This window comes from Punica granatum, chromosome 1, assembly GCF_007655135.1.
Source record: "Punica granatum isolate Tunisia-2019 chromosome 1, ASM765513v2, whole genome shotgun sequence".
Taxonomy (NCBI): domain Eukaryota; kingdom Viridiplantae; phylum Streptophyta; class Magnoliopsida; order Myrtales; family Lythraceae; genus Punica; species Punica granatum.
The window spans coordinates 44,615,929-44,637,062 of record NC_045127.1 but is presented as its reverse complement, the minus strand read 5'-3'; the positions used below and the strand labels follow the sequence as shown (position 1 = coordinate 44,637,062).

At 38.4% G+C, this 21,134-nt stretch overlaps 2 protein-coding genes and 1 non-coding gene across 3 annotated transcripts; 2 read left to right on the top strand and 1 right to left on the bottom strand.

Annotated features, from left to right (window-relative positions):
• The first annotated feature begins 6,124 nt into the window (after window positions 1-6,124).
• LOC116193359 lies at window positions 6,125-6,239 on the top strand. The gene has a single exon (XR_004154268.1). It is a non-coding gene; the product is annotated as a U5 spliceosomal RNA (small nuclear RNA).
• Window positions 6,240-6,306: 67 nt separating this feature from the next.
• LOC116203337 (digalactosyldiacylglycerol synthase 2, chloroplastic-like) lies at window positions 6,307-9,320 on the bottom strand. Its single transcript, XM_031535061.1, has 5 exons — window positions 9,166-9,320; window positions 8,095-8,400; window positions 7,745-8,011; window positions 7,164-7,513; window positions 6,307-6,991 (listed from the first exon to the last, which is right to left on the bottom strand). Exons 2-5 carry the CDS (start codon window positions 8,374-8,376, stop codon window positions 6,475-6,477), a joined length of 1,416 nt encoding a protein of 471 aa, XP_031390921.1. The 5' UTR covers window positions 8,377-8,400; window positions 9,166-9,320; the 3' UTR covers window positions 6,307-6,474.
• Window positions 9,321-14,311: 4,991 nt separating this feature from the next.
• On the top strand, window positions 14,312-20,927 carry LOC116215075 (NAD-dependent malic enzyme 59 kDa isoform, mitochondrial). Its single transcript, XM_031550647.1, has 19 exons — window positions 14,312-14,729; window positions 15,044-15,140; window positions 15,704-15,822; window positions 15,906-16,073; window positions 16,421-16,549; window positions 17,030-17,090; window positions 17,252-17,355; window positions 17,434-17,517; window positions 17,615-17,721; window positions 17,875-17,974; window positions 18,350-18,457; window positions 18,614-18,679; window positions 19,092-19,164; window positions 19,257-19,343; window positions 19,493-19,547; window positions 19,633-19,704; window positions 20,095-20,157; window positions 20,260-20,374; window positions 20,494-20,927. The coding sequence occupies exons 1-19, from the start codon at window positions 14,598-14,600 to the stop codon at window positions 20,563-20,565; spliced, it is 1,812 nt and encodes a 603-aa protein (XP_031406507.1). The 5' UTR covers window positions 14,312-14,597; the 3' UTR covers window positions 20,566-20,927.
• The last annotated feature ends 207 nt before the right edge of the window (window positions 20,928-21,134 follow it).

The following is a 21,134-nucleotide window of genomic DNA, read 5'->3' as shown; positions in this document are numbered from 1 at the left end:
GGAGGATATGGTCTCATTTAACATATTTAACTTATGACAGTTTCTGAAATGAAGCTCGTGGAGTCTTGACTTTCTGATATATGAATGATTGATTGATGCGTTGCTGTTCCCGTCGATTCTGTCTTGCGTTGCTTCATGGGGCTGTTTAAGTCCTGGTTTTAATTCAGATATCATAGGGTGTTCCACGGAAAAATAAATCTGCAGAATCTTGATATCAAAGAGTTGAACATTATCTTGAGAGACAAAAAGATCATACAATTATGTGGATATTCTTGTCAACTGCTCGGTGATGGAGATAGTCCCGAGGCCCCTATATTCGTGCAGTTGCACGAGAGAGACCAGGGCTCAGCAGAGGAGGATGTCTCAATCTGAAGATATGGAGACAGAGGTTGGGATGGGCCACTGGGATGCTGCGAGGGCTAAGTGGAGAAAGGGTGAAGAACTACCAGGAAAAGGTGAAGACTCCAGCTGGACACATTCTGGTTGATGCAGCAGTGAGATGAGCACCGAGATGAGATGAGATCAATTCAATTGTTTGGGAAGATTGTAAACTGCTGATGGGAATGAAAGTTTGGACCTCGGACAAAGTTGGTTCTTCGATCAAAGGTTATTTTGATGATGATTCTAATGGCTCGACATGTAAAGGTTAATCTTCGAACAAATAATTGCAAAGTACTTTTACATTCATTCATCGTTTCCTTTTCCCCAAACTTCGATCGGAACTGCGGATTTTCTCAATTTCGATCGATGGGGCCTCATCGGCAGCGAGCGCCACTGATCGGCCCCCTCCCCTCATTTTGTTAGCAATATTTTTTGAAAAAAGTTTACGTGAGTCTCACTCAACCAATATGTATACGCAATATGGCAATATTAAGTGTCACATCAGCACGTCAGTTAAAATTGACAGAAAAACTAATGCCATGGCAAAACATATAATGAATCAATAATTTGTGTATATTTTAGAAATGAAGTTCGTGGTAAAATGTAAAAAAAATAATATTTTTAACTAATAATTTATTTTTTTAAACTAGTGCAAGTCAAAGAAAACTTCCAAATTTCACGAAGAAAAATAATAATAACCAAGAAAAGGAGAAGGCCAGCCATTCACATGGTAATACATAATGGCCATTCATCTTTTCATCTTCACACCGTCACCATCAACATCTCCTCACGATCCTCTGTTTCTTCTCGCCCCCTGTTCATCTCTCAGCCACCTCCTCCCTCCATCACCATCTTTGCCACGTTGCTGCCCCATTCCTCTGTCACTGCTAAGCTGCTGCTCCTCTCTGCCTTCCGTCACCGCCCTCTGCTGCTCCTCCACCCGTTGCTCGTCATTTTCTTCCATGGCTGAACCTGCTTGAAGCTCCCCTGGAGCTGCTTCTTTGCTCTGTCAGTGTTGCTGCCCCTTCTCGAGCTCCCAAGTTGCAGTTTTTGTTCCCTTCTCGACCACCTGCGCTGCTGAGCTGCCGCCACTCTTTTCTCTCGAGCTGCAGCTATTCCGCTTCCCTGTTGTTGCTGCTGAGTTGCTGGACTCACCTCCTTCATGCTGCTACTGTCTTCTCCGAGCTGCTACTGTGCTTCGTGTTGTTCTCCTCGAGCCTCTAGAACTGCTGCCTTTGTAGGTTGTTGCTGTGTTGCCCTTGTTAGAACCGAATTACGTAAAGGCTAGAATCACACATGTCGAAAACGTCGAAATAATGATGAGTTGGAAGCGTACCTGTATCTGAATCCATAGCGTGAATTTTGATTCGAGGTTGTGGCCTTTCTAGTCAGTATGTTTAGAGTGTGGGCTATTGTCTCTCTGAGTAATGGGTTCTCTGAAAATCGCTCTATATATAAAGTACAACTCCGGACCATAACCCTTAAATTGCACTTTAGTAATTGAGATTATTGTAGTTTCTAACTCTGTCAATCATCAAATTAGAAATTACCTTCTCATACTGCACATTAGACCCAATACTATACCGACGTTAACGTCCATTACTAAACACTTTAGTAGATCACTTAATTAGGCCAATAACAAAAATAGCCATAGTACATAACGTTATTTAATATATATGTTGGACCACAATTATTGAATAAAATCCAACAATCTCCTACTTGGATCAACATATATATCACCGTACAGTCATGTATTACAATACTGTATGAGCGCTCTTAATTGCTATCTTTATCAAATATGTCAAATAATCTAGTCCATTGAGCACATCAACATAGGACCAAAGCGATCTTCTTCACATATATATCATGACTGGACCCATCAATAATCACATATATCAATATATCCAAAGGCATAGATCAAATATGGGTGCGCAGTATGAAAATCAAATGCAATGTGATCCTAAACACACTTATTTCCAACCGGTCCACGATATTCTTTAATGAGATCAAACAATACTTAACCAGAGTGAAATGTCTCATAAATTGTATTCAATATAAACTGTAATTTCCCATTATGTACTAGTACAACGGAATAACATCGAAATACAACCTCCAACTAGACCGTAGTATCCTCACCAATAATACCCTAATGAGTAATATGCTCATGAAAGACCGTGGGTGATAAAAGAAAAGAAAAGGAGTCGGCTTATACATTGGCAGAAAGAAAAGAAAAAGGAAATGGATACATGGAAGGAAAGTAATTGAGGAGAATTACAAAAGGAAATATGTAGAACCAATGGTGCAGATTGTGTGGAGCAGATCTTGGTGAAGAAGCTCGATAAATCTGGAATATGATATTGATTTCCTAATACGGCAGAGAAATATACATAGTATGCGGACCCATGAATTCACTAATACAGTAGAGAAATTGATAAATTTGTCCAAATTATTATTTTTCCCAGAGCTTTGTATTAGCATTTAATTTGTTTATCTGTTTTTATGCGGAACATCACCAACTCTAAGCAAATTTTGATCCACATCTACTCCTTGCTGCAGCTTAGGTAATTAGGCTGCATTTGCTTTCGTACTTCTTTTGCTTTGATTATTCCAACTTACGTACTCCCCATGAATTGACTGCATTGAAGTGGACATCTTGCAGGTTCATACCTCTCGGACTATTCCAATTTTCTCTGCTATTAAGATTTTATGTGTGATGCCTCGTATAATCACGAATAGAAAAAATGGTATCATCCATTTTAGCATCCATCACAACACGCCAATTTAGCATCACCTACTGCTCGAAGATTGGGAAGACAAACTTCAGTGACCAAGCTTAGAAGAACGCCCTTGGCGATGCAGGGAAATGAGTTTGGGCTAAAACTTTTGTTATGGGAGCATTCAAGAGAGCAACTTGTATAAATGAGGAGTTCACTTGGCCATCTCAATTTGGATAAATTGCATTGGTGGTCCAAAATATTTTATATATGTTTTATTATGGTTTAAAAATTTTTTTTCGCTACATGATGGTACAAAATGTTTCAAAATTGTTTCATGATGGTACAAATCGTCAATTGGCCCTAATGCCGTTAACATTTTGCTGATGTAGCGCGTCCTATGTGTCACTTTTGTTACGTGGAACCAATCATAGTGCGCCGCGTCATTTAAGATAAAATAAAATTTTAAAAAGTCCAAAAAAATACAAAAAATAATTTTAAAAAAAGAGTAAAAATTTTGGAAAAAAATAAAAATATATATTTTAAAATTTTGAAAATTTTAAAATTATTTTTAAAAAATTTAAAATTTAAAATTTTTCTAAAAAATAAAAAAATAGTAAAAATTAGAAAAAAAAATTTTAATTGTTTTAAATTCTTTGAAAATTTTTTAAATTTTTTTAAAAAAAATTTAAAAAAAATTAAAATTTAATCTTAATATTATTTTTAATTTAATATTAATCTTTTTTTAATTTAAAATAATAAAATTATTTTAAATTTTAAATTTAAATTTTAAATTAAAAGTCTTATTTTTAAAAGTTTTAAATTTTAAAATTTTTAGAATTATTTAAAATTTTTCGGCCTCGTCAGCAAGGAGGTGACACATAGTAGCCACGTCAGCGTCAAACTCGAGTTGACGGTTTGTATCATCATGAAATAACTTTGAAACATTTTATACCATTATGTAGCGAAAAAACTTTTTGGATCATAATAAAATATTTATAAAGCATTTTGGACCACTAGTGCAATTTACCCTCTCAATTTCCATAGCTAAGTAAGATTCTTTGACGTTAGAATTCGAATGCAAGAAGCTCTATTCATAAAATTGTGTGTTAATTAACACAAATATATCTCTTAAGGGCTAATATTGGTTAAATATTTGAATAAATCATGTTACAAAGGTGAAAAGCTTAATTATGGAAGTGAGCAATAGAGAGGGATGCTTCTCAATGGGATGTCCTTCGCTTGCTGTAGTCCTTTTTTTTTTTTTTACTGATTAATAGATATGCTCCTCATATTCTAGAATTTGGTTGTTCGTTCAACCTAATTAGACTGAGTATGTTTGGGTTGTTTTATCTGGGGAGATGGAGATGAGTTGTGTGATTATCACACTTTATAAATGCTGGCAATATTATTTTAATAGAAAATTAATATTTAATTATAATTATCGATTGTTTTTAATTGATGATGGACCACATAAAAAGACATTAAAAGCAAAACAATAGAAAAAAAATGGACATTAAATTCACTTTTAAAAATTAGTATGGAGTTCATGTCGTATCATGGTATTCCAAGAGTTCATAAACAGATTTGCCTTCAAGAACAAGAATTGTGCCTTCAAGAACGTCTTAATTTTCAGTTATTAGAGGTTAGCAGCTTTATAGATGACAGCAATATTATCTTTAATGAGAAAATCAATATTTAGTTACAATTATTGATTGTTTGTAATTGATGATAACCCGTACAAGACAAAAAAATAAAAAAAATAAAAAAAATGGACATTATATTCACTTTAAGAATTTTTATCGAGTTTATGTTGCTACATGGTATTCGATGAGTTCAGAAACAAATGCGCCTTCAAGAACTTCTTATTCAGTTATTAGAGGTCATCGCTAATTAGAATTCGAAAATTAATTGCATTAACTTCTTATTCAGTTAATCCATGGTACAGTTAATTGCATTAGTTTTTAGCCACACAGAATAAGTATTCCGTCGGATTCTGAGAGATCAAGAGAACAAATTTGCGGATCATATATGCGAATATGTTATGATGTATTAAATTAAACATCACGGATGCTTGGAACATAATATGAGATGGAATAATGGGACTAACCTAATTGTCAAATAAAAGAAGCACTCCCCCTTCAAATTAAGTGATTGCTTTTTCTTTTTTCTTTTAAATATCTTGCGAAATCGAACGCTCTTTCTATATTTATATGAAAACAATACTAATCAGAATCTACTCATTCTTGGGTAGGTCCCTTCATCAGAAATTTTTATGGACGATATCTATATTCAGAAGATTATATTCTGCATAAATAACGCCATCTATAAATTTCACTACAAAATATTTTAAAATTTCAATTTATAATGTATTATTAAAATAAATATCCACATTTTCCTTATTTATATTACATTCATTAATATAATACAGCGTATGAACTATACGTATCATAAGCCATAACTAAAAATATTCAATTATTTGTTTATAAGAAAATAATTTCATAAGAAAGATAGCTATGGCCGCGCAATGAGCGGGTTTATGGACTAGTTCTTAAACATTATTATAATTGATTATTGATCGTCTGTATGTAGTATATACATGTTTACTACTCGGGTTGGTCTACATAATTTGGCACTTCTTTACCATGACTAAGATTTAATGTTCAAATCTTGTGATATATAGCATCACCATAAATTCGGAAGCAATCTCTTCTTTGAACTTCTCCACGAAACAAAGCATTGTGTACTAAGGAATGATGGAATACGTCGCGAGTCAAATACCGAGACGTGGTTCTTTTCATTCAGTTTAAGAACAAAATTTTAGGGAAGGCGACCACACCCGAGACTCTCGGCCGACTTCCTGGCTAGAGATACCTATTTATCTCACGTCTCTGTTACTTAGTTGGGCCAAAGCCCACATTCCGCAGTGTCAGTTTCTCTCAAACTTAGTCCCACATCGCCCGGGGGAAGAGAGTAGCCATTCACAAAGCAATACATAATGGCCGTTCTGTATGCCTTTCAAACCACGCAGCTGCGCAGTGGGCACAGAGCGAACTATTCTTTCGCCTTTTACTAAAGAATACCGTGTGCTCGCTGCAAATAGCAGCATACGCCAATTTTTGGAAGGTTCGCCTTAACTGGCAGAGCCTCTACAATATATAGTCTCCTAACTTTGTACTATTATCTGGTCTGACAGTTTTCTCCATTTCAATTTTATGTTCTTTCAATCTAATGGAGGTAATGTTTGTTTCGATTCCAGATCAGAATGTTCATTTCAATAGAATGTCCATATGCAATTTTGGTCTGATCGCGAGACCGACACTAGTGGAATCGAATTATGGTTTCCAAAAGTTGTAATCAAAGATTAGCCCTTGCGAGATCAAGTTCTTGAGCCCGAGCCTTGTCTTTCAGAAGGCACTGCCAACCCAAGCTCCTTGCTCAGCTCTTCATCAGGTTTCAAGCTTCCTGGGATTGCACCAAACACTCTGCGTGATATCTCAAAACCTGAAGCCAGGTTGTGCAAATATGTCGATGCGTCCTCCATGTTTGATATCAGATTGAACGAAGTGGAAGCAAAGATCTCCCTGGAAGGAGCACTTTCCAATTTTTTTAATGGCTGGTCCAACTGGGCGGCCCTCAGGAATCGTTCGGTGGCAGCTTCCCAGGACAGCTCATGCCTCAGCGAATCGTTCAGCTCAGAAGGCTCTTCAGTCAGTGCCTTTAGAGTCGCATCGACGAACCCCTTGGGATCGCTGTAAGTTCGACAATTCGGAAACTGCTTGAAGAATTCGTTCGAGGGATGATCAGCACAAATGACGAACTTGCCCATCGCCAGTGCTTCAGCGCTGGTCGTGCAGACCACATCGGTGGTGCTGGGATTCAGGAACACTTTGTAGCTGGAAGGTAGAGGAATACAAAGAAAAGTTGGTAAGCAGCAATTGAACACAAGAAGAGATTATATTCATATTCTCGGTAACCAAATATAAAGGACTTTGATCTGCGGGTTCGTGAAAAAAGCAACAAGCAAAATGATGGAAATGAATACGAATCAGGTTTGGAAGTGCGTACTCATGAAATATAGGGTCAGCGTGGTCCTGCCCTGGATGAACTCTCATAAACTCTCCCACCTTTTTGGCGGCTTCTCGGACTTGATCAGAATCCTCCCCACTACCGTACAGATTAACCTCGAGCCCAGACAATTCCTTCTGGTGATCATGAAGGAGCTTTAGCAGCTCTTTGTAGCCTTTGCTCCATATCATCTTCCCAATGTAGTAAGCACCGTTTTTGAAGGGCTTTTGCCCATTTTGCTGTTCCTCCAGCTTCTTCTTGCCGATTTCGAGGAACCTGGGGTTAACTCCGTGAACATTGCAGACTATGGAGTTGGGATAATCCTGGGTGGCGGCAGACAGTCTAATAACCTGCAAAATGATCCAAATAAAACCCGGTCGTTAAATATAGAGATGACTGTTTTAAAAGGATAAGAGGATTCAAGCCAATTTACATTGTGTTCAGCCAAAGAAAAGGAAGTCATATTATGTCGTTTCAAAAACTTCGCTTAAAACTCGTGCATATGAGGATACTCAAAAAAGGAATAGCCATTGAAAGGTCGGGGCAAGTTTCTCAAGAAAGTTCACTAACATGTCACATACCCTGTGGCAGTAGATGCTGACAACCCAAGAATTCGCATATTTAAGAAGAAATGCTTGGAGCTGCCCGTTCTTTTCCCTTCTCACATATTCCAGGTAATTTGTGTGAACGATTCCAATGACCAGCCGGAATTTGGTCTTCCATCTCTTCCCATGGTGATACCATGTAAGATGCTCGGGTTCCTCAAGCACAGCGATATCTGCCTCTTCATCTGGAATGATTTCTGAGATATCTCCAACAGGAAGGATGCTCCTCTTGTCTATGGCAAACTGTGCTATAACCAACACAAAAATAAGTTGGAAAGTCTCAAATATGGCATAAAATAATACATATATAAACCGCAAAATACAACCTTTCCAGGATAAAACCGGATGTCAAAGGTGGATTTAGAGCCTGTCCTCTCCTCAAGCCACTGACGAACATACCTCTCTTGCTCAGAGGGATACCTAAATGTGATGTTGCTGGGATACACTAATTCCTGATCTTTCGATTTTAGCCATGGAATCCCCAGAGTAATCTTTCTCTCCCCATCTTTCGAGAGATATGCAGCACGGAAAAGAGGGTTCACTGCAGTGCCGGTCATCCATGGAAGACTTGCAGTGGTAAATATTGCAATATGCTGCTTCCGGTCCATCCAATTACAGGGTTTCGACTCTCACTGTTTGATGAAACGAAATGAGATGTGAGAGGAATAGCCTAGAATATCAAATTCTAGTGAGTGCATTTACCTTAAAAGGGGTCCTAATGGCGCAAAAATCAGAAAACTGTAGTCCTAGGATCTAAGAAATTAATAGTGAAACATATAAGAAACGTGGGCAGTTTTTGCTGAAATTCAGAGGAGGGAAAGAGTCCTTAGCACGAACCAGTTCTTCCCTCTTTTAATCCGTAGAAAAGGGACTCGAAACCTATTTACTGACAAGCAAAGGAAATATGATTCTTGATGATTACTGCACCTGCTTAGTCCATAGTAGCATAACACAAATATCTATCTAGACAGCAGATGATCCAATATGCGAAATATGCAAATCTAACTCGAGATCCAAAATACGAAATATGCGAATCATTGATGAGGAACATCAATACAGGAATCTCAAATTTGGCACGGAAAACGGGGGAGAAAGAAAAGAACGAACAAACTCTCATTCTCGAATTATCTGCGATTCAATTCGGCTTCTCAATTAACATCGAAAGCGAAATGTTTATGGAACCAGCATAAGCGTCCAAGCCAACGCGATTCAGCAGGTGGTTGTGGCCGAACGAACGGAAATCAATAGGCTTATACAAAAAATTTGCTCATTTGCGCCAACTCAAAACATCAAAAATTGACAGGAAAAAAAAAAACTCCAGAAATCAATTGAATGGAAACGCAGGCCGAACAAAGTCAACCGACAGAAATGCATAGGGAGGGAGTGAGAGAATTCACCTGCAATGGCCGGCGTCGATGAAGGTCGGAGACGGAGACGGAGACGGAGACGGAGACGGAAAGGAAGGAAACTAACAAAGGGAGGGAGGGAGAAGGAAATGTTCGGTACGGAAGTTGGAGGAAGACGAAGAGCGGAATCTTCCGATCTGTCAACGGTAAACGAAAAATGTTTTCGCGTGCCGAAAGTGGTAGGCCGAACAAGGGCCGAATGGCTCACTAGGCCTCCCTGTTTTGGTTTTGGCGCTGCTCGGCCCATTTGGGTCCAAAGTCCTGTAAATAAAGTTTTACTGCTTTAGAGAAGAACATGTAGTTTTGATTTTGAAATCCAGAAAAAAGTGTACTTTAGACTACGGGGTTGCCTTACTCAATGGGTCAATCCCAATTCCGATCTCGACCAAAGGAGTCTGTGACGTTTCGGGACTGACATGGAATAGACATATAGCTGAAGAAATTAAATATAAGAAAGAGATATTAGAGATATCGAAGCGTGATTGTCATAAGCCAAACCACAAGAGTTCTTATTCTTAAATAACTCAATGAAATACACGAAATAACTCGTCTATTTATGGGCTCGGTGAAGTAACGAAACTAGAATATAAATGATATCCAAATATCAACGTAATATCAAATCGAATATCGAAAATCCTAGAAATATCAGATAACCTAAATGTGATTCTATTTCCTAACTAACTATAATAATATCTCCAATAATAGGCAGGGTAAAAGAGACCTTTCACCCTAAGTATGTTTCAAACATTTTTTACCCTGAAGAGGAAAGGCTCAATAAGGACTCACTTGAAATTCAAGGAATGACTCAAAGAAGATTAAACAAGAAGATTACTCCGTCAATAGATGAGCAAGTATTCCTATAAAAAAAATTCAAAGGGATTTGACCTAGTGGTTAAGAAGGAACTCATCTATCCACTCAATTTCGGATTTTCCTTGGAGTCACCAGAGCGCATTTGACGTGATTACCTGCTCTGTGCGCCACTGGTAGTTCGCGGAACCCGTGAATTAGTCGGCTGAAACCCAGACGTCCGGATTTAAAAAAAAAAAAAAGAGGTGCCCTTATAAGGGTCTAGGCCTAGGAGGGACTTAGGGCTGCTGATCGTGGGCCGGGTTCATCCCTTAGGCCAATGAGCTCGTGAGCTTCGTGGGCTTGACTTCTTTCAATTACACATTTAAGCAAATCTAATTCGCGAGGTGCGGAAAATATATGTAAGTAACACCACACGAACAAAAATCGAAGCATCTAAAGACTAGAATTGAATCTAGTCCGCAGTTCAAATCGTAGACCGAGTTCATCGAGCTTTTACCTCATCTGAATCTCTCCAGTAGAAACTTTTATTATGATCTTCCTTCTAGAAGAGTAGAAGAGGAATTGATGCCAACGCAATGTGACCCTTCGAGTTGTAGAAAATCGTTGTAGGAGGAATGAATTAAGCACTTTTTCTAAGTTTGACAACTCATTCGGGTATTACTAAAATTCCCCAGAGATGACAACTTTGGACCAAAATGGAGGGCTCAATTTAATTAAGCATATATTCCCCAGCTTCGTTCCCACAAAAGGCAAATATTAAAAATCATACTCAGTTTGTGAGGCCTTTAAAATATATGGCTGCTTAAGAATAGCACTGGGAATATTTTGGCACCTTTGGAGACATTGGTCTGGCTCTTCCTTGAAGATTTATTGGATCCAGCTAGGTTCAGGTCATCCGATCGCACGTTATCGTGATGTCTATGCATCTGGGTCTGTGCTCATGTTATGCATCTTTCTATGCCATTGCTTCGGGTTTATATTAGCTTGTTGACTTCGCATCTGCAATAAGCGTGATGTATATTTTCATAATTGCATGTCGTCGGATGTGGACTGGTTATTTTACGGGCTAGCTATATATCGAGAGTCGACAACTTCTCTCCCCGATGTAAAAATCGATGTAAATTTTCAAGGTTAGCTTGCTCAGCACATCACCATACTAATCTCTCTGAGATCTATTTTAAGGGGAATTCTGCATCACATACAGATTGAAATAGTTGCGCATGACAATTCATTGGTCATCCCTCAATTGTAATTAAAAAAAGAAAAAAGAAATCTGATGCCAAATTCTAATTTTGCGTTAAGCATACTATGAGCTTGTTTTACACGCGGGTAGGGAGGTTACTCTCTGGCCTTTAATCCTGGGATTGGATTCCAAAACAAATGTAAACTGCCTCAGATAACACCTCCTTAAGTTCACTAATGTGACCAATTCCCGTTGTTTCGATTCTGTGCAACTTGCTGTAGTACCTTCCTGGGGAAAAAAAAGGGAAGCTAGTGGACATCAAAAGATACGTTATTGTTGAAAGTTGTCAATCCCGCCGCCGCAGTATTGAATGGAAATTCATGAACTTATAAGAGATTGTGTATCAAAACCTATCAGTTCAAGTTCATACTGTACTCTTATAGTTTTTTTTTTTGTTTTTAAATCACTCCACCTGCTCAGCACCTTGACCCCATAGAGAGAGAAGGAAGAGGCGAATCAACCCTCGCCCTTGTGGTTGTTGATTCCAAGCGGTGGTGGGTCAATTGCCGGCCACCACCCCTCTGGCGAGGTCGCGCGAATCACCCTCGAGAATTTTCCCGAATCTCATGTATAGGGAGGAGATCTGGGCGATGGTGGCTCGTCGACTAGCCACCACCGCCACAAACGAGGTCGTCTGTGAGCACAGATTAGATCGTAGATTTGGTCCTTTCTTTTCAATTTTCATTTTGATTTTTTAGAAACAAAAAAATATAAAGGGGGATCAAAGTACAAATAAACAAAATATTGGGCTCCTAAATAATATACTATGAAAGGAACTCTTTTTTGGCTACTTATTTTACTAAACAATTTTGATTTTTCCAATTAAGTACTTGTTCTATTAAGTGCTTAAAATTTCAACATTTAATTTTAAGTACTGAAAATTTAAGTCTAAACAAATACATGCTAAATCCATATAAGTCAAATTAAAATTACAAGACACTAGCCATTCCATTTGCGCATTGCTCGCGAAATTATTACTTATGAAAAATAATATCTTTAAATATATTAATTGGTTTATGATTGTAGAATTTAGTTTTTGATAATTTGCAAGTTGACGATTAAATGAAATGATTAAAGTTATTTTAATAGAAATTAAGGTAGTTAAAATTATAATATAAATTTATCTTATGCATTATGCGATTAATTTAATATTTTTGTTATTGCATTTTGTTTTGAAATCTGCATTTATATTTAAATTATTCTACAATATTTACTTTTTCATCAAATTAATGGTAATTATTTAGTAAATAACCTATGAATTATGTACAAAATATTAATCATTTTAAAATATTTATTATTATATTTTATGATTTTAAATGTAATTTATGATTTGTGAAACATATAAGTTTTTCTAATGATTTATTATTAAGTAAAAGAAGTCTTATTTCTTTCAAGAGGCAACCCTTTTTTCTTTGTCAAGTCAAAGATGAAAATGGAAGTTTGTACAATCATTATTGATTTGTTTTTGTTTTTTTACTTTTGATTTGTAAGAGAAGCATTTTTTCTTTTTAGAGATGGTCTTTTTTCTTTGTTTAGGTCAAAGATAGAAATAGAAATTTGTGCAATTATAATTTAATTTGTCCCTTTAGTTTCGATTTGTAAGCGAATTTCGAGGCTACTTTGGACGATTACGGTTGACTATATTTTTATTTATTTTCTTGTTGGTCAAGTTATATCCATAAGTAAATGAATGTGATAACATAATGGTGAGCTTAGGGTTTGATATTTAGAACAACTTTATTGACCATCTCTTTCCACTTGGAGTAATCTTGTTAATCCTCTTCTTCAGTTTACAATTATATATTATACTATAGAGTTAAATGCACTTTGCCTCCCGACCTATAAGGTGAAATTAGGTTTGCCCCCCAACCTATGAATTTTGGCAGAGTGCCCCTTCACCTAATCCAAAAATAAGCAATGTGACTCCCGGATTAAATTCCGATCAGAATTCCAACCAAAAGAAGGCACATGCTAATCACATGTCAATTTAATGGGGGCAAAATTGTCACAGGGAATAATTAATTAAAAATTGAATTTTTGCAAAATTAGGCTATTTTGATCGTTCGTCTTTCCCGATGTCTGCAAAACAACACAAACACAGAGTAGGCGTGTGGAAATTCCAGAAAACCAGCAAACTGCACATAGACGATGAGGGATAATGATTATTTTGAGCTGCCCAGAACACCCACACACTAAATTGAACCAATTAGAACATCAGATGCAGCAATGGAAAATCAATGGCACTCAATAGCAAGGAATCGAAAAATCACCAGATGAAGAGGGCTAGATGACGGACGAGTAGAGAAGGCGGACGACGGTTAGAGAATGATGAACTGCGGTAGACGAGCAGAGAAGGCTGACGGTTACCGGATTCAATTAGATTCACAGTGGTGCTTGCGGTCGGGGAAGAGCTGTAGACATCGGGGAAGACGAACGATCAAAATAGCCTAATTTTGCAAAAATTCAATTTTTAATTAATTATTCCCTGTGATAATTTTGCCCCCATTAAATTGACATGTGATCAACATGTGCCTTCTTTTGACCGGAATTATGACCAAAATTTAATCCGGGAGTCACATTGCTTATTTTTAGATTAGATGAAGGGGCACTCTGCCAAAATTCATAGGTCGGGGGGCAAACCTAATTTTACCTCATAAGTCAGGGGGCAAAGTGCATTTAACTCTATACTATATGTAGATTTGGCACTAAAAATGCTTCGGTTTGCATCGTCACTGTTCTTTCCAAAAGAAAATCAATTTGCCACGTGTCGAAAATCGAACGGAATGATGCAATATTTTCGATTGGCCACGGCCCCTATCAATCATCTGGCCCCTCCCCGTAACAATCATCCACGTGCCGCCGTACGCATTGGCAGCCGTTTTCCCCATTATACCCTCGCTGCCCGAACTTCTCCCCCGGGCAGTCCTAACCAGATCACCCACTTGCGCCGCGTCCGAAGCTTTTTAAACATTCCCTCTCTGCCCGTCAGTTCCCGGGCAGCCGACGCCCTTTCTCCTCCTCCGCATCTAGCAACAGCTTCAACTGTTCTCTCTCTCTCTCTCTCTCTCTCTCTCGCTCTCTCTCAATCGCTTTCCACCATAGCAGACACTCGCGACCGCAGACCAAGACAAGATCAGAAAAAAAAGAAAAATATTAAAAAATAAATGCGAAAAGTCACCGGCGATATAATAAGTGAGCTTCCATTGCCAGTCCACTCCCCAGTCCACACTCGTTGATCTCTCAACTTGCAAAATGCCGTCGGAGACGAGGAGTGGCATCTGAGGTCGACGATCTGAAGCTTCGGCTCCGTTCTGTGATTTGCTGACCGGCCGTTTCTGGAGCCTGACTTCGCAATCTTAGGGCACGGAAATGTGGAACGTTGCGCGACTTGCTGTGGCCGCCAGCCTCCGCGGATCGAGGCGGCTCTCGACCGCGATCCCCGGCCCCTGCATCGTGCACAAGCGCGGCGCTGATATTCTGCACGATCCGTGGTTCAATAAGGTGGAGTTTTCCGTACTTCGCGCCGTGTTCTTCCGTTCTTTTAACCGGATGCTTGAGTTTTGTCATTATCTTGGATGTATTATCGAATCAGTGGTTCCGAGAGTATAGGAGCTAAAGAGAACGTTAGCATCAGATTCAGTTGTTTCTGGCTTCAGCTTAAGTAGCTTCCATATGAATGATGCTTCTTTGAGGATTCTAGTCCAGTTTTCGATCGGTTTATCAGGAAATGCAATTAATGGTCGGACTTTTTGGAAGTCAGAGTTGATGTTCTGTTAGCTGCTATCGATTAATTTCTCTCTTACTGTCGAGAGCAGGAAACGGGCTTCCCCCTGACTGAGAGAGACCGTCTAGGACTGCGAGGCCTACTTCCGCCTCGTGTAATATCATTTGAGCAGCAATATGCTCGATTCAGTAAGCCTGTCTTCTGCCTTCTGTTGCTGCTGAGACATGCGTTTTGTTTTAAGGCCAATTCAAGACTACGTGCATGAGAATGTGTGGAACTTTCACTGATGAACTAAAACCTGGGGGCCATCGTTCCATGATGAATTCTGTCAGCATCAATTCCTACGATACAAAATTCATCATTAATTTTATGGAACAGTTCTCTGCAGTGCCTCATGAAGAATAAATCTGCATTCTGCAAGCAAATGCCTGAATCTCAATATTCATTTGAAAGTTATTGTAACTCATTCTTGTTATGGTAATAGAGGTATCCTTGACTGTTAAACAGGGCATGAGCCATGTACTCTCTCGTATTTCGATTATTGTGTATTGCTTTGTGTGCCAAATTCCCTTTGCTTGCAATACCTTTCTTTTTTCGTTTTCTAGATAAGTGCAGAATTTCTTCACTTCAAGGGCAAATTAACCAACCGTGAACGTAGTTATATGTAAACTGGTTACAATATTATAATCATCAAATTAGATTAACCTTTCAGCATTTTATTGTATATCTCACATTGCATTTATTTTCTTAGTGGAATCCTACCGATCTCTGGAGAAAAATACTCAGGGCCAACCGGACAGCGTTGTGTCATTGGCTAAATGGAGAATCTTAAATAGGCTGCATGACAGGAATGAAACATTATATTATCGCGTAAGTTCTTCTGCATTTTATCCATTAATCCTTTCTTATTTGTACATGTGGTTGCTAATGTGGTTGTTGTTTTTTATGTTCAGGTTCTTATTGATAACATTAAAGATTTTGCACCGATAATCTACACCCCTACGGTAGGATTAGTGTGTCAAAATTATTCAGGTTTATTTAGACGTCCACGTGGCATGTACTTCTGTGCAAAGGATAAAGGAGAGATGATGTCCATGATCTACAATTGGCCTGCCCACAAGGTACTGCGCAGATGTTATGAGACATTCTTGACTTAATACATGTTAGTTTGCTTTTCTCTTGTCCATTGCTTTACCTCTTCTCAAGGCTTAGACTGTTTGTTCCTTCTTCTGTGTCAATTGGCTGGCTAGATGAAGAATCTACGGGATCTTAGCAAACTGTATTAGAAAAGCAAAATATGAGTTTCACCCTGGATCTGAGTCGTCCGTAGTTGTCTTGGTTTTCCGTTAATAAAGCCCCTGAAATTTAATCTATTGGAAAGTGCTAGCAGAGCTTAAATCAGGATTTATCTATTCAAGACTTTTATTGTTATGGTGCCTTAATTGCTGGTTTATCCTCAAACCTGCAGGTAGATATGATAGTTCTGACAGATGGTAGCCGGATCCTTGGTCTTGGTGACCTAGGTGTACAGGGTATTGGGATACCAATTGGAAAGCTCGATATGTATGTTGCTGCTGCTGGTATCAACCCACAGAAAGTATGACTGTTGTCTCTCTGTGTCGTCTCATAATCATTCTGTTATTGTTGTCTCTCGATGTGTCTACCTCTCTCTTCTTTATTATGCTCTCACATGACAACCTGCACATTCTAGCATGAACATTTGGATGTACCATTTTGTATTGTAGTTTGGATTGTAGACATAGGCTAATCCGAAAGCAGGATAACTTACACAGATGAGCTGACCTGCTCATTGGATGCTGATGCATGCATTCATTTGTATGTACAGATGCCACGCATACATTTAGATAGCAAACCTCTAATTTCTTTGATTAATGGGCAAGCATGAGTAACTGTTGCACATGTCACCATGGCATGCATGAACATTCATAAAAACGGAGTGATGTTATACTACTGGGATAAGTACAGAGTTAACCCCATCATGCCTACTTTTTGAAAAATTTTAGGTTCACTTAGAATGAAGACAGATATATTTAATTTGTACATTTGTCTTTTACAGATACTACCTGTCATGCTTGATGTTGGCACTAATAATCAAAAGTTACTTGAAGATCGTCTTTGTGAGTAAGGATGGCTTACATCCAAAATTTCCATTTCTATTTTGCGATAGGGACAATAGAAGGATCCGTTGCCCTGTTAAGCATTCTTGCTTTCAATTTACATTTGTATCTCTACAGTGAGTAGCCATATTTAGAAGGTGATAACCTTTTATGATCAATAGATTTAGGACTTCGACGGCCTAGACTGGAAGGGGATGAGTACCTAGAAATTGTTGATGAATTTATGGAAGCTGTTCATACACGTTGGCCAAAGGCAATCGTGCAGGTTCGTTTCTTTTAAACTGTGTATTTTGTGATCCTTCTTTATTCGGCCGTCATGGTAACGTGCAGTGTATGATACCAGTTTGAGGATTTTCAAATGAAGTGGGCTTTTGAAACATTGCAACGGTACCGCAAAAGGTTCTGCATGTTCAATGATGATATCCAGGTACACAGAAGCTGCTTCAGCATGAATTTGCATACACCTCATCCGTTGTTTTGAAACTTTGGAGATGGAAGATCTTTGCTTTGTGTATATATTACAGGGAACTGCTGGGGTTGCACTAGCGGGACTCTTGGGATCTGTAAGAGCACAAGGCCGGCCACTGAAGGACTTCACCAAACAAAAGATAGTGGTGGTGGGAGCTGGAAGGTACGGACCCAAATTAAAATACTTTGGCTTTCGTTTAGCTCAACCCAAAGTTTATCAGTTATACATGCGGGCTCTTGATCTTTTGCAGCAACTTGTTCATTTGCCTGTAATTTTTGTTTTTTTCTTAAGCAATGTTTTGGGCGTGGATTTCAGTGCAGGGCTTGGTGTTCTTAGCATGGCTGGGCAGGCTGTTGCAAGAATGGCTGGCAAGAGTGAAGCAGCTACAAACAAATTTTTCCTGCTTGATAAAGATGTAGGATTTTCAGTCTTTTAATTTTTCCATTCAGAGATTTCTTCAGAGGCAAACTGTTGCTTTATCTCTATTATTGTGATATGCAGTTGAGTTTTATTGCATATAATGTGAATGCAAAAATGATTTAGACTACAGTTGCTTTATAAATTTTTATTGGTCTTCTGTGGATTTTTTGCCTTTTATATGAGTTAGTTTTAATGCACCCTACAAATTTGTTAGTTTTGATGCTGTACGACTTTGCCTTTTATATGTTATTTTTATTTAGTCTACAGTTGCTTTTATCCATCAAATTTGTTAGTTTTGATGCTCTATGAACATGTTTTCAGTAGGATTATCAGCTTTATAATAGCTGTAAAATAATTATATTGGATGCAGGGTCTCATTACGAAAGAGCGGAAGAACCTTGATCCTGCAGCTGCACCATTTGCAAGAAATCCGGGAGAGATTGAAGGACTCAGGGAAGGTGCCACCCTACTTGAAGTGGTAAGCCTTACAGGATGAAATATGAAGCTCTGCCAGAGCTGGGATTAGGTTCTTCTCACTCTGTATATATAGAAGTACATGCTGTCTGAATATGTGGTATTCCAGCTTTCGTATATGTGACATTTTAATTACTGAGACTGAGAGCACTCTGTTCAGATTAAAAAGGTCAGGCCTCATGCGCTTCTTGGTTTGTCTGGAGTTGGTGGAATCTTCAATGAGGAGGTATGAGGTTCCCCTTTTTTTCCTTCTTTTCCCCTCCTTTTACCATGCCTTCTATATATTCTTTAGCTATTTTGGAGATTAGAAACCAGAGGCGAAGGTAGTACCGTAATTTCCTGCTGCTTTAGTGAGTTGATGATAACATAGGAATTTCCAGATATTACTGCAGTTGTTAAACAAATTCTGGAATTTAGTATATTCTACAGGTTGCTTGGTTAGGTAGAGTCTTGCCCCCTGAATGTTATGTGATTCCTTCAAATATATGCTTAAGTAGTGTTTCTTGTTGGAGAATACTTTCCGTTGACTTGTGCATGCACAACTCTATTTTCTGCTGCATGAAGGTCTGTCCCTTGTCCTGTGCAAATCAGTCTTCTGCATTTTGTGGTGGATAACTTTTTATTGGTTTGACAATCAGGTTCTTAAAGCCATGCGCGAATCTGATTCCCCTAAACCTGCTATATTTGCCATGTCAAACCCTACTATGAACGGTACCATTTGCATAAATTCAACAATTACATGCACTGTATTTTGAGCTTCTCCATTTTATCTGTCTGAACCTTTCCTGCCTTATCTGTGCCAGCTGAATGCACTGCTATTGACGCTTTCAAGCATGCTGGACCAAACATAGTTTTTGCCAGCGGAAGCCCTTTCCAAAATGTTGATCTTGGTAAAATTCTTCATTATGGATGCTTTTCCAAAGAAGCATTTTGGTTTTTTGTTAGTGAAGCAGCAACACTAGGATGTGTTTCTCGTATTTGATTGTGTGTTTTCCTTGTTAATATAAGTGCGGTACTTTTTCCATCTCTCTGTTGACAGGCAATGGCAAAGTAGGTCATGTAAATCAAGCAAATAATATGTACCTGTTCCCTGGGTGGGTTATTAAATTCGAAAATTTCTTGCTTCATAACTCTTAACACACATCGAGTATTTTCTGAGAAGAAGTTGTTCTCAAACAGAATTGGTCTGGGAGCACTTCTCTCTGGTGCTCGTTTAATATCAGATGGAATGTTGCAGGCAGCTGCCGAGTGGTATGCATCTCTACTTGCCCTTTTGCTCTAACTTGTTATTCTTATCAGACACTAACAGCATAAGTCAGATTATTCTGTACTCTCGAATTGAGAACAGTGGACTTTGGTTGAATTGAAGAATAGTCTCCCAATTGATTATTATTATTATTATTTTTTTTTTTGATATATCTCATTAAGCAACAGTTCACAATACCCTTTGCTTGCTCAGTTGATTTGGTCACACCTTTTTTTATGGGTGTGAAATTACCCATTAAGAAAATTTGATGCGCTCTGGGGTTGAAGCAGTGGCTTATATTTTGCGTCAATTTAGAGACATTTTCTTCCTTTAAAGTTCCTGAAAAGAGTTGCTTAGTTCTCATCATAAATGACTAACTGCAACGTTACTTCCAGCCTTGCTTCTTACATGACAGATGATGATATTCAAAATGGCATCTTGTATCCCTCAGTTAACAGGTAGAAATTGCACCGCCCTTTACTCCGCAACCTTTCACTTGTCTCTCTATCTTAGAGATCGGGTTGTTAATACTGTGGCCTTGTGGTTCTGTTTTGTCACAGCATCCGGCACATAACTGCTGAAGTTGGTTCTGCTGTTCTACGGGCAGCGGTTGCTGAAGATTTGGCAGAGGGACATTGCGATATGGGTCCGAGGGAGCTCCAGCTGATGTCAAAGGTATCCTATTCTTTTCATGCTGATAAAACATTTGCTTAAACAGGCCTCGGGTGTGACTTTTGATTTATATGCCAGCCCTTGTGATTAGAGTGACACCTGGGATTCCTCTTTTGATGTAGGAGGAGACAGTTGAATATGTGACTCAGAACATGTGGTTCCCGGTCTACAGCCCCCTTGTTCACGAAAAATAAGACTCTCCAAGCAGCGGTTTATCTCTCGGATGTACGAAGAAAGAACCAAAGCAGATGTAAAGAAGCAAGCAACCCAATAGTCCGATTGATATTACGTTCTGCCAGTTCCAGGATAGAAAAATTGTATGATGACGAAGAAACGTACTCCCGAAATAAGGTTTCTTCTTTAGCTTAGAGAGCCATTTCCCTCTGGAGATATACTTTGCGTGGCAAACGAGAACCCTGGCTGAATGTCCTGCTCTCAATTCGTATCCCTGCCTTTCTTATTATTTGTGTGATGTACAAGGTTTCACCATATGAAGTCAAATCCAACAATTTTTTTCTTTTAATTTGAGAAAAAGCAAATGGGTGATTCTAACTAATCTTCTTCTTCGTCTTCTTCTGTGGTTACCTCATCACTGAAGAAATGGTGAACAGTCAGGCCATTTACCTGAAGACATCGAGACGTGTGCTGTCTTAACATACCTGTCTTGAATTAAGAGTAATTTATTCTTAGGTCGAGTAAGTAACATGAATTTTGATTGAAATATTACTTAATTTTACAGCATATTACTCATGCATCTGGTTAT